This window comes from Pantherophis guttatus, chromosome 7, assembly GCF_059756535.1.
Source record: "Pantherophis guttatus breed Tessera chromosome 7, ASM5975653v1, whole genome shotgun sequence".
In the NCBI taxonomy this organism is placed as follows: Eukaryota; Metazoa; Chordata; class Lepidosauria; order Squamata; family Colubridae; genus Pantherophis; species Pantherophis guttatus.
In genome coordinates, this window is record NC_142069.1 from 43,240,811 (window position 1) to 43,257,295 (window position 16,485).

General features: G+C 35.6%; 1 protein-coding gene across 4 annotated transcripts in view; it reads right to left on the reverse strand.

Annotated features, from left to right (window-relative positions):
* The window catches only part of SYT1 (synaptotagmin 1), a 313,952-nt gene that overhangs the window by 108,961 nt on the left and 188,506 nt on the right, over positions 1 to 16,485 (reverse strand). For all 4 annotated transcript variants that reach the window (XM_034403845.3, XM_034403843.3, XM_087874077.1 and 1 more), the window contains exon 4: positions 13,648 to 13,841. In XM_034403845.3, the coding sequence (XP_034259736.1) occupies positions 13,648 to 13,825 (178 nt within the window). In that variant the 5' untranslated portion in view covers positions 13,826 to 13,841. The remainder of the gene's footprint in view (positions 1 to 13,647; positions 13,842 to 16,485) is intronic.

The following is a 16,485-nucleotide window of genomic DNA, read 5'->3' on the forward strand; positions in this document are numbered from 1 at the left end:
CCAAAACAAGTAAAACAATCTAGTGGTAGCATGTACAACATACATGATATAACTAAATGCAATAAGATCAAAATACCCAGAGTCATGGATCTCATCAACCTTTACCTCACCACCTACTTTCATTTTCATGGATAAATATACCAATATATCAGAGAAATACCCACAGGATCACAACTCTTAAGGACTCAGCATAAACTGTAATGTAGTATTTAAAAACAATGGCACTCCCACAACTTACAACCAAAAGTAAGGATCTGGTATGTAGATGAAACCTTCACCATAATAGAAAAGGGACAACAAGAGACAACACATGAAACAATCAACATCTTCAAAGGAATAAAACTGACAAGGGAAAAAGAAAACAACATGCTATCCTTCCTGGATATCGTCATCACCAGAGGAAGCAATGGCAAATTAAAAACACAAATCTCCCACAATAAAAGAATTTTCACAAAAAAACAATGACAAACCACTGCTATATTTTTACCAGGAAAACATACTGCTGAAGATATAAAATTATTAGCAGATAGGCTCAATTAAGAAAAGATATTTCTTTGAATTAAGAAAAAAGTTTGCATTTTAATGAATTAATCAACTATTTCCCAATACCCAATTATTAACTATGGTATTTTCATAAATAATTTTGATCCACTGTATTCCTATACATCAGAATGCAGATTGTTTAATCATGTAACATATGGATTGAGATGGTACAAGAACTTTTAGTTATACATAATAAAGTCATAAGCCATTCAATTCAATCATCAAAAAAGCTATGGAGTCATTTCACAAGTTTAGCATCAGTTATAATGCTCGTAGTTCCAGAACCAACTACTATTAAAGTAAATGGAAAGACTGTTAATTGCTTCTGTAGGAGTCGGATCTGTCTGTTTAGGGATCTGGCCAAGTTCCAGCCACAGCATTAATCCTTCCTGCTGTTTCAGATGAAAAAACTTTAAACAGCACACAAAATAATTAAATCAGAGCAGAACAATATTGAATATAACAATTCGTTAAGACTGTCTCTCTGGCATCAGCATATTTGTTTTGATAATCAGAGGAATAGTGAGGCTACAATTCAGCTGAAGGAGATGGCAAATCTTATTCCACAGTCAACTTTTAATCCAGTCTGCCGACCTTCAACCTTACCCTTCTCCTCAACCCCAGTTTGTCAGAAAACATACAAATGCCACCCAGATTATTCCCCAATCCATCTGTTAATGTTTGGTATTTTGGCTGTTTCTACCTCTAACATGGTTTAAATTACTAAGAGTTTATCAGAGAAAATTAATATATTTTCAAGCAAAAGGAAAATAGAAGATGGAATTCCAACTTCAATCTTTATATAATGTCAGTTCTGTTTTTGCATTTTCTAGCAGCTGAAAAGGGCAGTGACTGGATTGCTAGTAGGAGATGGACAAATGGATAGGTAAGAAGAATGTTATCAGTAAAAAATAGTTTATGGTGGTAATACTCATAGGTTTTTTTCTTAATTTGACTGCATCCAATTGAAGATGAGTACAAGTCTTTAGTAGACTTCTGACCAGAACAATAAGTCATCTTGGTGCTTTGGCTGTGGCATTCCTTCCACAGGAAAAGATGACGACTCTTTTGTTTTTCTAAATATGGAAAATTCCAAGAGTCGGAGAAGACCAGAGTGACTTATAGATCTCTCCCATCATTGTCCTTTGAGGGGAGAAATCCAGTGTCTTCTATAGGGATTTGCTTAAGACTGCTTAGTTTTAGAAAACGAAAATTTTCCAGTCCTTCACCAACAACTTTTTTTTCTAGCTGTGCTGGTAGATAAATTTAATTTAAGTAAGAATTCAAATAAGAACTTTAGAAATATAAATCTCATGGCCCTTTCAAAGATTTTTTTAAAAAGTTCTTTTAAAAATAAAAAGCTGATAATGTGAATATTGAAAGGTTGAATAGAAAAAAAAATACAGGAGGAAAATTATTTCTCTGATAAGATAAAGAAATGTAATGAGGATTCCAAGAATTCACACAATGTTTAATTATGTTAATTATGTTGGATGCTAGGGTTTTCTTAAAAATTAAGTTACACATGAGAATAATCACTGATGTTTCTCTGGCATATTACAAGTGTTGCAGCTATATTGGTTTGAGCAAATGTAGACAACTTTTGTTTTATTGAAAACTATGAGACTATAGTTCTCATTTTCTGATCATTGACCATTCTGGTTGAAAAAAAATTATATAATAATTACAGTCAAACATCTGAAAAGCATCCGTGAATCTCTCCTACTATTTCTGGAGATACCTAATAAAGAATGAATTAAAAGTTCACTATGACTAACTTCTGACTTCACTAACTGAATAAGCACAATATTATTATTATTTAGAGTTGATTTTTGGAGGTCTCAATATTCATATATTATTTAAGAACAATATAAGACTTAGAATAAATAAAAAAGCAGTGTTTGGCTGAATGTATTACAGAAGCTGTAAAATCAGCTTAGGTTCTGCCTTTTCTCTGAAGCCATTAACTATCTATATCTATATCTATATCTATATCTATATCTATATCTATATCTATATCTATATCTATCTATATCTATATCTATCTATATCTATATAGCTTATGCATAAGTTGTAAATAGCTATTAAAATTCAATCTATTGCTCACTATAATACTGAATGAGAAATATTCAAAATTGCATTAGAATACAAGATTTTTAAAAAGCTCTTCTTAATATTAATAAAATGTTAAGGGGAAGAATGAAACAGAAAAGAAGAAATTGCATTCACATTAAAAATATATTTGAAACACACAATGCTCCATGTTTCAGGACATTTGTGGATAATAACATGACTTATACAGATAAGGATCTTGCAGTTTTACTATTAAAGTGCTTGGCTCTAGCACAAAATAGTAATATCTTAACCAAATTCAGCTTTCCAACAAACTAATGAAATACATTGTCACAGTCCCGCAGCTGCAAATTTAATTCTCTATGCAATTTAGTAACTTATCACATTCATAATACCGCAAAATACCAGACACTGTTTATAATCATGTTCTGTAATAATTACAGGGAAGCACAGGGAAGGTCTTGAGCATCTCAGGGGAACTTTATTAAAATCCTATCAAAAAGTAAAATAAGTGATTTACTACTATTTTGTCAGAAAGTGACATTAGAGTCCAATAAAGGTACTGCCATTATTTTGCTTCCAAATTGGTTCAGAAATAAAGATAGACTGATTACAGGAATAATATTTTTGCTTTCACCTGTTGCAAAGTACTATACAAGTGAATCTTTAATTTTCTTTTAATCATTTTTTACTTTAAATATATTATTAATTTATTATTGTATTGCTCTTTTGATTATCCATACAACTATATATGCCTGCACTAGCACTTGAATTGTGTAACATTCTTGTTTCTTGAATTATGGCTGCAATTGGGACTAGAACTTCTGTTGCTAAGTGATGCAGTCATTTTATGGCCTTTTTTTTTTTTTTTACTGTAGTTGTTAAGTGAATAACTGGATTGCTAAGTGAATCCAGTTTCCCCATTGACTTTGCTTGTTGGAAGCTGGCTGAGAAGTTGCAAATGGCAATCATTTACTCTTGGGATGCTGCAATTGTCGTAAATATCTCTGGTTGTCAAGTTCCCAAATTTTGATCATGTGACTGAGAGAATGCTATGATGGTCAGAAGCGCAAAGAAGTCACTTTTTTCAGCCTCATTGTAATTTTGAACTATCATAATAGTCTGAATTCAAGGATTACTTGTAAATTGAATGAATTAACATAAATACACACACACATCTATATCTGTATCTATATCATCTATATCAATAGTGGGTTTCAATTTCGGCCGCTACCAGTTCGCTCTTGGCCGTGTACGCGCTTGCACAAGCATGTGACACTTCTGCGCTTGCGCAAGCATGTGACACTTCTGCGCTTGCGCAAGCATGCACACTTCTGCACTTGCGCAAGCATGCACACTTCTGTGCTTGCGCAAGCATGCACACTTCTGCGCATGCACAGAGACATCTGGGTGGGTGGGCAGATTCTGCCACTGCCGTTACTGGTTTGCCTGATCCGGGGCGAACCGGTTGCAGCCCACCATCTATCTATCTATCTATCTATCTATCTATCTATCTATCTATCTATCTATCTATCTCCATCCATCCATCCATCCATCCATCCATCCATCCATCTATCTATCTATCTATCTATCTATCTATCTATCTATCTATCTATATCATCTATCTATAACTGTGGGACATGGAACCCTATAGCAAATCCTCCTTAAAAGTAGGTGTGATGCCTACAGCAGAATCAGTGCCTAAATGTAACATGCTTAGGATAGACTACATTGTACTGTTTAAAAGCTTTAGATTTGTGAAAAAGCATTAGAAACTGGTGTTGTGAAGTATTAAAACAATTGTGCCCTTTTGGAAGGCTTATACCTTGATTAGAATGCTGCCCCTAGATGCTTGCAAATATGTGTAGTCCAAGCACACCTGCTGATATTATTCATTTATGGGTTATTGCCAAGTAATAGTCTGTGTATCCATGCAGTTTAATCAGTTAGGAACACTTATCTTTTAAATAGACAAAATATACACTGTTACAGTGGTGAAGTGTAAAATTTGTTACTACCAGTTCTGTGGGTGTGGCTTGGTGTGGGGGAGTAATGTGACTGGGTGGGCATGGCCAACATTTTTTTTTTTTACTTTTAAAACCATTTTTTCTACAACCTCTTCGTCTGAACAAAATGCTTTTAAAAGCCTCTGACGATCCCAGCTGAGTTGCCTGATCGTCAGGCTATTTTTTCTTTTAAAAACATTTTTTCTACAACCTCTTCTATAACCGAAGAGGTTGTTAAAAAAATGCTTTTAAAAGCTTTTGCTGATCTGGCAACTCAGCTGGGATTGTCAGACGCTTTTAAAAGCATTTTTTCTACAACCTCTTCGGCCGAACAGGTTGTAGAAAAAATGCTTTTAAGAGGGAAAAAAATGATTGTGCGGCTCAGCTTGGCATGGTGGGGGGGGGGAGGCAGAGATGTTTGCTACCAGTTCTCCGAACCACCCGCCGCCATCGCTACTGGATTGGGCGATCCGGTCTGAATCGGGAGCATTCCACCCCTGCACTGTTAGCAAGAAAAGTTAAATGTCCTCTCTTGAATTGTGTTTCTCTTTAGGTTTTCAATCCTTATTGACCAATTATTGCCTTATGCCATATCCATTTTTATTTCTATTTCTTGATGTTATTTTCCTAATATCCCACATATACCTACCATAATACTCACTTGAGGATAGGCTGTATTATGCAGAAACAGAAAATGAGCAAAAGTACTAAATGAAAAAGTAAAGCCCTGAGATTAAAAAATAAATGGAATATAGTTTTAAAAAGTTTACATCAACTCAGGTTACTACAGTTCTCCAAGTATTTATTTCCTTACAAATTACTCCTGTTTTTACTTCATATATAATTGTGTTATGCATTGTGCTTTGTTCTTTAAATTTCCTATCTGTCCCTTTTTGGGAACCTCCTCAATTTCATCCAACCATAAATTTCTAACTCTTTTCCTCCCTCTTGCCCCATTCGTTTTTCCTTCATATGTTTGGTTTCTGATTCATTCTCTCTATATAAACAAAACATGTCAACATTTTTTAATACTGGTCTAGGACTAAAACCTATGAAGAGGGTCCTATTTTTTAGCCTTTGCCTTTAATTACTTTTCCAAACTGGCTTATGTGTGAGTTACTTCTATTCAGTTCTACTACTATCATTTTAAGATATGTGTGTGCATGCTTGCTTGTTCCTTGTTCATTCATTCATTCATTCATTCTTGAATTTTGTAAATTACCTGGTCACATTTCTACAGCTTTTTGGCAAGATTTTGGAAGTGGTTTGCCATTGCCTGCTTCCAAAGACTGAGGGTTATTTGCCCAAAGTTAGCCAGCTGGCTTCATGCCTAAAGTGGGACTAGAACTCACAGAACTCACTCCAAACCTGTTCACTTTAGCATAAACAATTTTTAAATTAAGAAACTTTCTTTGTCACATTCATATTTTGGTGACCTGCAGTCTTCATTCGCATGTTAAACTAGCTAATCTATAAAGAAGGCACATCTATACTTTAGTTCCATTTGCTAGAAGGTCTTTATTTAACTTCTCACAATAGAAGAGAACCAATTTACTTGGTGCTTGGAAAGGTGGCAAAATCAGATTAAATAGTTAAAAAAAGACAGAGCAACTCAATTTCTAGATTAGATATCTTCTCCAACAAAAGACGTAGGTTTTTTACCAGGTGTTTGTCAAGAAATCATTAGAGGAGGATGAAGAAGAAAGTTGGAAGCCTGAGAATCCTAGACATAGGAAATAACTTTTCACCTTGAGTTTATAAATTAGATGAATTGCATCCTTGAGTTCTAAAGAAATGTGTTGATGATCTCTCTGAATTATTAATATTTATTTATGTAATCTCTTTGAGAAATCTTGGTGAACTGTTGTGCCTATCTTTTAAAAGGTGAAACACAAGGTTCAGGAGAAACTATAGGTCACTCAGTACCTCTTTTCAGATTAAACTTCTGTTTTTGATTGGGTAAATTCTTTAGTAGATTGTGGGAATGCTGAATGCTGAATATAGGATTTCAGCATTTGACTGAAGTTCTTCATAATATTCTGATTAGTAAGCAGCTTAAGTATGACTGGATGCCACATGATTCAACCTTTAACATTTTTATTAATGACTTAACAAAAGGATGGAACAAATGCTTATCTAAGATGACACAGAATTGGATGGGACAGCTAGTACTCTAGAAGATGGAAATAAAACTCAAATATAATTACATATATTTTAGAGCAGAGTTTCTCAATCTTGGCAACTTTAAGATATGTGGACTTTAATTTTAACTCCCAAGGTAGCTTGGGGAATGAAATCTAATAGAAAAAAAGAATAGCTAATCAGAAACCAAATATATACAGGATGAAGAATGCATGCTTCATCTTGGTAATAATGTATTTTGAAAAGATCTTAGAATAATAGTTGATTACAAATTGGGTTTCAATCAGCAATGTACTGTGGATAGAAAAAAAGAAGAAATACAGTATACAGTACAAATTACCCCGAATAATAGTTCTATTTTATTCTGTGTTGATCAAGCTCTATCTTGGACATTGTGTCCAACTCAAAGCACCCCACTTTGAGAATGTTCAGAAAAGCAATGAAAATTGATTGAAACTATGAAGAGAAAATGAAGAAGCAGGGTATCTTCAACCATGAAAAGAACACCAAAAGAGACTATAATAGCACTCTATTGTTCCAGAATGTAGGACTTGGAAAAATGGATTTTTGTTACAGGAAGACTGATTCTGATTGAATGTTAGAGCAGAAAAAGTATTAGAAAAACTAAGAGCAGCTTGACAATGGAACAAATTATGCAGGGAGGCAATGGGCTGCACTTTGTTGGATATATTGAAATATAGGCTAGGTAGCCATTTGTATCGGGATTCTTTGATTTGGATTCCTGCATTTTTCAGACTTGATAACGTAAAGAATCTATTGTTTCATAATTTTATGAGACAGTAAGAAGACAGACCAAAGGCACAGAAAATATTATAGGAAATCCTTTACCAGTGTTTCTCCGAAAATAAGACGGTATATTCTTTTGGGCCCAAAAATAAGCACTAGGGCTTATTTTCAGGAGATGTCTTATTTTCCCCCCATGTACAGGAGGCCCACTTCTTCTGCTTGTTCATGGAGGGGCAGAAGGCTGCGTGGCGTGCCAGTGCCACCAAAGTGAGGCAGGAGGATGGAGCTGCCCCATGCACCCTGCACCAGCTTAACTCAGGGTCCCTGCAGCCAGGTCATCCATATCCTGACACTTGCTTTGCCTCATGGCCATGGCACCAATGCACCACTCAGCATCCTGCTCTGTTGGGGCTGTGAGCAAGCAGAAGAAGTGGGCGGCGGCCACGTGGGCTCCTGCTGCACATGGCTATAGGTGCTGCTGCCGTGAGGCAGGTATCAGGGTGTGGATGGCCTGGCTGCAGGGACTCTGAGGTAAGCCGGTGTGGGGCACATGGGGCAGCTCCCCCAATGCACCTTGCCTCATGGCTGTGGCACCATTAGCAACCAGATGGAATGGGCAACTGGCCGGCTGCACAGGCTCTTGAGTAGGGCTTATTTTGGGGGTAGGGCTTATATTACACACGCACATAAAACATGCTAGGGCTTATTTTCAGGATAGGTCTTATGTCAACTTGTAAAGCATTTCTAATCTCCTCTCGACTTGCCATGGGCAGAAAGGAGGGGAGCACATTCCATGTATACCTTCTTCCAACATTGGATCTCAGATTACCAAAGCTGGTTTGTGAGGCGTGTTTCTACAGCCCATGGGAGTGCCTCATTGGAGAATGTGATTTATGACACAGACTGAGAGGGAGGGGGAAAACAGTGTCAAAGTTGAGCCATAACTTTTGTGCAACAGAGCAGACCTCACTCTAGTAGATGCCGACATGCTGCTCCTAATAAATAATTGGATTTCTTTTGAAACTTGGCTCGAGGTTCATGAGTTAATTAGGGCATCTGTTGGAACTTTTTGGGGAAACAGGAATATTAGCATTGCTAAAGGGCAGACTATGCTATATTTAAATTGAGTAGTCATGTTCTTTTAAAATTCTTTCCAAAATTCTTTCTTTCTAGTTGCTTTGTCATTTATAAAATATAAAACTGATCTGTTTTCTCATTTTCCTATACTATGTAGCTAGCAAATGTTGAAGATCAGATGACAATCATGAGAGCCTCTATTGTTATGTTCCCAAGGAGAATCTTTAAAAAAGCTTTAAAAAAAACTTAAATCTGTAGTTTATGGGAGAACATGGTCTAGTTTTAAAATGGCACTCCATACAAACACAACTGGTCCATTCTCCAGCTATGAAAACTTAATAAAAATGGTCTGACCAAATTCTTAATGGATGCAGCTGTTTACTTTCTTGTGAAGTTTTTCATTTCAGTGAAAATATCAAAGTTCTAAATGCTCTGTGGAACATGGATACAGTGCAGGCAAATAATGTTATTGCCCCAAAATGCCTGTTTTCCTGTTCTGGAAATGGTAGATTTTAATCAGCTCCTTGGCTTACTATAGAACTGAGAGATGGAGTGCAAATATACCAAGCACTGACTGAAGCTAACTTAGAGGCCTATTTAAATTCTTAATTTCTCTCCTTTCAATGTGTCACACAAAACACTCTGGCAAGGCATTGTTGTATAATGAGGCATTTATTTTGTTAAAACATTGAAACATGAAGGGTGAATTAGAATAGTCGTTAGTGTTTTTGTGCATGTTCCTGGGAAAAATGACCAAAGAATGTCAGGAGTATTGACCAAGAATATATACTGTACTAGCTGGACACGAGTGCTTTGCTATGAAACTATGTGACCGGGCTTGATAAATTGAAACTTAAAGCCTGAAACCTAATGTAGAATGTGTAATTCCGTAGCATCAGGGCATGTTGATATAAGGCAACTGGCAATTGGAACACAGGAGGAGGGAGAGTAGAATGTCCCAGCCCGCAGGTCGGATGAGTCACATGCTGGCCATGCCCACACCTGGTTTAACGAAGGGGTAGCATCAGAGCGTGTTAATATAAGGCAACTGGCAGTTGGGACAGAGTTCCTTTCAGGTGGGAAGGGGGAGTAGAACATCTAACTCCTTAGCATCAGAGCGTGTGAATATACTGTATATAAAATACTAATGATCTGATGGTCATTTTGAAAAATCTTTTCTTAGCAAGCACTTAGAAGCCAAAAGGGTCAAACGTGCCAAATTTCAAGTTTGTAGGCTTTACCATTCTGGAGATTTCATGATGAGTGAGTGGTATTTGGCTTATATATATATAGATTTCCAGAAAGGTCACACAAGGTGTGAAGGTCATCCCAATTCCCCAGCTAAAACAAGCAAGGACCTACAAAATATGGGGCAACACTGACATAAGAAGATAGAGTCAGATAATAACTTTAGTGATAATGACAAAGGCATCTATTAATGTTACAAAGAAGGAAATTGTAAACCACTCCTGTATTTTTACTAAGAAAACCATATGGATCGAAAATGATACAGTGCTGAATAATGGGTCCCTCAGACTATATGGCACTCAACATGGTACGAGTTTAGGATTTTTGTAAACAGAGTTCTAATGGTGTTTATAATGCAACTATATTAAAGCCTTCAAGGTCCTCAACTTACAACAGATCATTTAGTGACTGTTCAAAATTACAACAGCACTGAAAAAAGTGACTTATGACCATTTTTCACACTTATGACTGTAACAGTATCCCCATGGTCAGTCACATGATTTATTGTACATTCAAATGATTGAGAACTGTTCTTATTTATTTATTTACCGGGGTATTTACGAGACCGCCTTCTGCTACCAACAGCCTCTCACCGACCAGTACGCTCCCATAGAGAGGGGCTCCTCAGGGTGCCGTCGGCCAAACAGTGTCGACTGGCGGCCCCCAGGGGGAGAGCCTTCTCTGTGGGGGCACCTACCATCTGGAACGAGCTCCCCCCAGAGATACGGAAGATCCCGGACCTGTGCACGTTTCGCCGTGCTCTCAAAACTTTTCTATTTCAGCAAGCTGGCCTGGCCTAACTCCCCTCTTTTAAATTTTTTAATTTTTTTAATTCGTGACTTTATAAATTGGGTGTTTCAATCTGTGTTTCGGCCAAAATATTTAATAATTTTAAGGGATTTTTAATATTTGTATTATCTGTATTTTATCTTGGCTGTTCACCGCCCTGAGTCCTTCGGGAGTAGGGAGGTATAGAAATTTGATTAAATAAATAAATAAATAAATAAATTTTATTAATTTTTTATTAATTACATTTCTTAGTGCTTCATACACATCATGTTGTCTGGGTATTTAATTTGCTTAACAATACATATTACGTTCTTAGTCTCCACCTCTTTTTTCCAATCACTGATAAAATAGATTCGATGTTTGATACTATTGTGTATCTTCTTTTGGTTTCATTTTTAATGTCAGTCTGTCCATTTCTCTACATTCTAGTATCTTCTTAATTATTTCTTCATCTAATGGTGTTTCTTCATTTTTCCAGCATTGCACAAATACAATCCTTGCTGCTGTCAAGATGTGCAGTATTAAATACCTACTTTTTTTTAACAAGTTTACCTAATACTATACCTAATAAAAATAGTTAAGTTTTAAAATCTACATGCTTTCCAATCATCTTTTCTACCCATTTATATATTTTTCCCAATTTTTTTTTTTGCTTTACCACAAGTCCTGACAAGCAAAGTCAATAGGGATGCCAGACTCACTTAACAACTGTGTTACTAATTTAACAATTGTAGTGATTCGCTTAACCAATGTGTGTGTGTGTGTGTGTGTGTGTGTGTGTGTGTGTGTGTGTGTGTGTGAAACGTAAAATGGGGCAATATTCACTTAACAATTTTCTCACTTAGCAACATAAATTCTGGACTCAATTGTGGTCGTAAATTGAGGACTATCTGTAATTAGTTGCTGCTTTTGAAAAGGAAAAGAAAATCTGAAGCTGCAAAGACAGAATTACAGTAGGCATATGGGATGGAAGAAACATGGTCATAGGAAATTTCAAAACAGCAGAAGATGAAATGAGACAACTACAAATTGATATTTTAGGCACCAGCAGTTTGAGATGGGACTGGGACTGGACACTTTCAGTCAAAAGATCACACTGTTTATTACTCAGGACATTAACAAAGTAGTAAAAGCACTGTTTTTATAGCTTGAAAGACTATAGAAATAACTATACTTGGCTACAATGCAATCAATGATCCAATAATTAGACTTTGGGGGTCAACTCTTTGTTAGAGTTGATTTTAGTTCAATTTGACACTGCTGATTTTAGTTCAATTTGAAATCTCTAGCACATGCAAACAAATTTTGCTACTTGTGACTGGAGTCTAGAATGCTGAAGTTGGAAACATTAAATAGAAAAATGTTGTTGAATGGTATGGTTTGGGAAACCAAAATGAATCTGAAGAACAACTTATCAATTTCTGCCACCCACTGTGATTTTGTCACAACTAACACTGTCTTCGAACAACCAAAATAATGCATGTACACATGGATTTACTGGGTGTGTATACAGGGATAAAATTGACTGTACAACTAAAGGGAGATGGAGCAGCTTAATTATAGCATCAAAGACATGATCTGGTGCTGACTATGGAACAGATAATGAACTACTGCTCATGTGCAAGTTCCAAGTCAAAGAAGAAGAATGAGAAGGAAGTATTGATGATTAAGAAGAAACAGGACTTCAGAATTGGTATTCAATCTGTTTTAAATGCAGTTTCTTTCCATCAAAAATGGCATGGGAAAGAGTGCTTTTCTTTGTATTACTTACAGGCTACAGAATGCACTGTTTCAGTTGCTGCATTTGCCATCAAGTGTAGTTGTTAATCAGCTTTACCGTATTAATTTACATTTTAACATCTGGGATATTTTTGTTCTTTAATTTATTAGCTGCTCTCAGTACTCATTTGAGTGAAAGGACAGTAAAAATAGAATAAGGAGGAATAGTCAAACTGAACTTCTGGTAACTACAGAGACACTTCTATGTACTTTTCTTGCAACAGTGCTGAAATGCTTTGACACTGCCTTCTTTACAAATGTTTTTGAATCCCAATTTAGCTTACAGTGTTGGGATGTTTTGGCAATTTTCCATTCATGCATCAACCAAGTGCGAAGTTTATTAAAATATATTTTGGCCAATGGTTTCAAATCTACTGAATTTCTGCAGCTATATGTATTTTGTTTTATTTTGTATCATGACCTTTTTCCAGATCAATATATAATATTCCCTCTTCCATTTTTTTCCTGTAACAATTCTGTGAAGAACTCTGTGAAGGTTGAGAAAGAGTGACTGATCCAATGTTATCCAGTGAAATTCCCATGGCTAAGACTGATCTTGATTTGGAATCTCATAGAACTTGGTCCACAACCCCACCCCAATTTGCCAATACTTGATGAAAGACTAGTCCTGGATAAAACTTTTTTTTGGTTTCCTAACATTTTTTCAAGTGCAGGGTCTACTTTTTTGAAATCAACCAACCTGATCCATTGGTTACAACAGGAAACTGATTGACCAGCATGTCACCATAGCCTTACATCATGGGATAACTTTAAAACACACAATATAATTTAATCTAATATTTCTATCACACTTTCTATGCTATAGATACCTACTTTTTATAAAGACTATAGATGAGATTTGTGGGGAAAAATAATAACATATACTATTCAATTATTTTCTGGCATTGCTACATAAACAATTAGGATTCTTTTAAACAAGGTTCGTCAAATAATAACCAATACTGCACATAATACCATGCCAGAATGGATGTAGTTATATTTAGTCCAAAATATAGTGCCATTTCATTAAATTTAGGCATGAGACAGTCTAGCATATCATAATGTTAAGTTTCCTTTACTTTCATTGTGCTTTTGGATTTTGTCTGCATTAGTTTCTGAAATTATTCCTTAATTTTAGGCTTGGATTCCCATGCATGTTACATTGTTCTAGTAAATGTTAATAATCATACAGTTTTAAAGATTATTGTTACAGAGCCATAACAGCAATAGCAAGTTTACTTACATGGAATTTTGGTTAGTTCATTCATAAATTTCTCCTTTAACTTTGAAAATGCATCTTCTTTTGCACCGCCTTTCCCTCCTCCGGGTATCGCTGGTTCTGTGGCATTATTTGCTATTGCAGTAGCGACAGTGGTACCTGGTAGTGCTGCTAGTGCCTGGTGTTGACTTTCTTTTGCCATTTTAGTCCCAGGGGAACTGAGATTGAAAACAAAGCAGAGAGAAAAATGTTCAAAAGGTTAAACTTCATCGTAGGTCAATAGCAAACTAGAGAGCAGTAACCCCAACTGGTGCACCTGCTTCCTGGATAAATATCACTTCATTAATACATTGCTTCATGTTGGCTCATACAATATTTATTAAACTATTGGAGAAAAAAAAGATTCTTTCAGAAGGTAAAAACTGCTTATTCTTATGTCTGTCTCCTGAGTCCAAAACAGTTATTTCTGTTGGATACCTCAATATGGGCTTAGCATCTGTTGTTTAAACTTTGAATTCTGCCCTTTCATTTTGAATAGATAAGTAAACTGACAGCAGTTCTATATATACAAACATTTCAGTGCATTTGCATAATTATTTGTACATGTCTGTTGGATTGAAAATTTTCACAGCACCACTAGAAATGAAAATAGAAAGCAATTACACCAGCATAATTAAAGCACCTCTACGCTCTCTTGAACTCTTTAACCAATGTGCTCTCTCCTTAAGCAGAACTGGACATTATTTAAAAAAATTGTTCCATCTTGCTTTTGAGTCATATTTATTGAAAGCAAATTTTTTTCCACTGACAATTGATTCCAACAATATTCAGTTAAATTATTGACCTTCCTCACTGTTAATAGTGTTAAAATCACTGCATCTGTGGGTTGTTTAGCTTCATCCAAATTAGAATTCCAGGCTGTTGAAATAAATTCATAGCTACTTTAATGTACTTTTGACTTAATGCTTTTTTCTTGGGCTTTGGGGAGATATCTTTACACAGACTTAGCATAAAACAATGTACGTTTATATGGATATATAACAATCATCTTGAATACTGCTTAGGGGATAGCTCAACATTTGTTTTAGGAGACTATTTCAGTCTTGAGCTGTCTCTTAAATAATGTTGCTTTGAGGACTAATTCCTATCTTCTATATTTCAGAAAACTGTAGAGAAAATGGATTTAAGAGATAAGGATAATTTATTATTGCTCTGGGTATAAAATTGTTTGTACTTTTCCAGAAACAACTAAGTTTATAGCTTCCCACTGGGAAATGAATTATTAAAAACCCAATAACTAAAGTTGAATAAAATAAGTCTTCTCAAACAGAGGGTAGTAAACAACAGAAAACAACAACAAACCCAACTTTAAAAAAAATATCACAAATGTTGCACATTCTAACATATTTTGATCATCGAAGCATTTCCTTTAATACTACTGGAACTGTTCAAATGGAAAACTGAATCAAATGATAAATGCTATTTTCAAACGGCAGTCACTATTTTCATGCTTATAACTCATTTAAAAACAAACACTGTGCAGCCAATTATTTCTAATGTGTTTAAAAATCATACAGTAGATTGAAAAAAAGTAAAAAAGTGCAATTGGAGAAAAAACTACTAATAAAGTTTTTGGTACTTTGTTTTCATGAATTTCTGGGTGATGGGTAAATTTTTCTTTTTCACTGGTGCATCTTTGCATGCTGTGTTTCCTGGAAGATCTGCTCTTCCCACTTTTCTTTTCTTTGATTTGCTTACTGTACAGGCATCATTACCAATAAAGGAGAATATTTGTAGCTCAAGGTTGAAATGCTTTATGGGCTGTAACCAGTGGTGGGATTCAGCCAATTTGCACCACTTCGGAAGAACCGGTTGTTAACTTTCTGAGCAGTTTGGCAAACTGGTTGTTGGAAGAAATCATTAGGGCAGAGAACTGGTACCACCACTGGCTGTAACCCACCTGTTCTGAGATTATTGCAACTCTGAACGGTCATAAAATAACCAGTCATAAGTCAAAGACTACCTGTATAGTGCAATATATTTTTCTTTTCTTTTTTACATGCAAAGCATTTTTACTATCACTTGTTGCTTGAAAACCATGATTAAAGCTTGATTACTGCTTGTCTAATTACTTGTTTATCCTGTATAAAGGTCCCACGAGACCATAATCAGTTGGGAAGTCATAGGGAATGAAATTGAAAAGGGTCGCATCCCCAGAGCACTGTCTAATAAATCACAGTGGGAGAGTATTCTTTTTCACCTGTTTATTTTTGCAGAACTGCGAGTATAAAGGAATTTTAAAGAGGACATTCAGATTGAAACTAACCCATAACATGTCATAGATTGATTACACACCAAGTCTCAGCATATAATTTGATTATCTACTAAGGAAACAATGACACAGTAATTAGTACAAAAATATAATAACATATGGAGATTCTATTATTCACATTCTCTACTGTGTATTATGTTGAAGAATTCTTCCCCATTTACCAACAGAAAGGTTTTGGCAAGGGCGCTTATCCTTATTTTGGCAGCTGTGGGACATGACTGTGGGTAACAATAGGCTCAGAAATAATCTTTATTTGCTCAAGCTATGCTTTTCATTTTGCGTACTACATACTTTAGTGCTTTGTCTTCTAAATCTAAGAAGTAGAATGAAGTTCCCCCTACATTTGCTAAGTAAATTTTGCAGCCATTCCAAACAGTTCCTCAGATGTTGAGTTATGAGTTGGGATGAGCCTGGGGTTCTTATCAGCTTTTTCATGACCTTAGACTGTGAGACTCAAAGATTGATAATGCTGTTCCAATGAGAAATCAAATTTAGTGTCTTGTTCTTAAATAGGATCTATCTACCTTGAA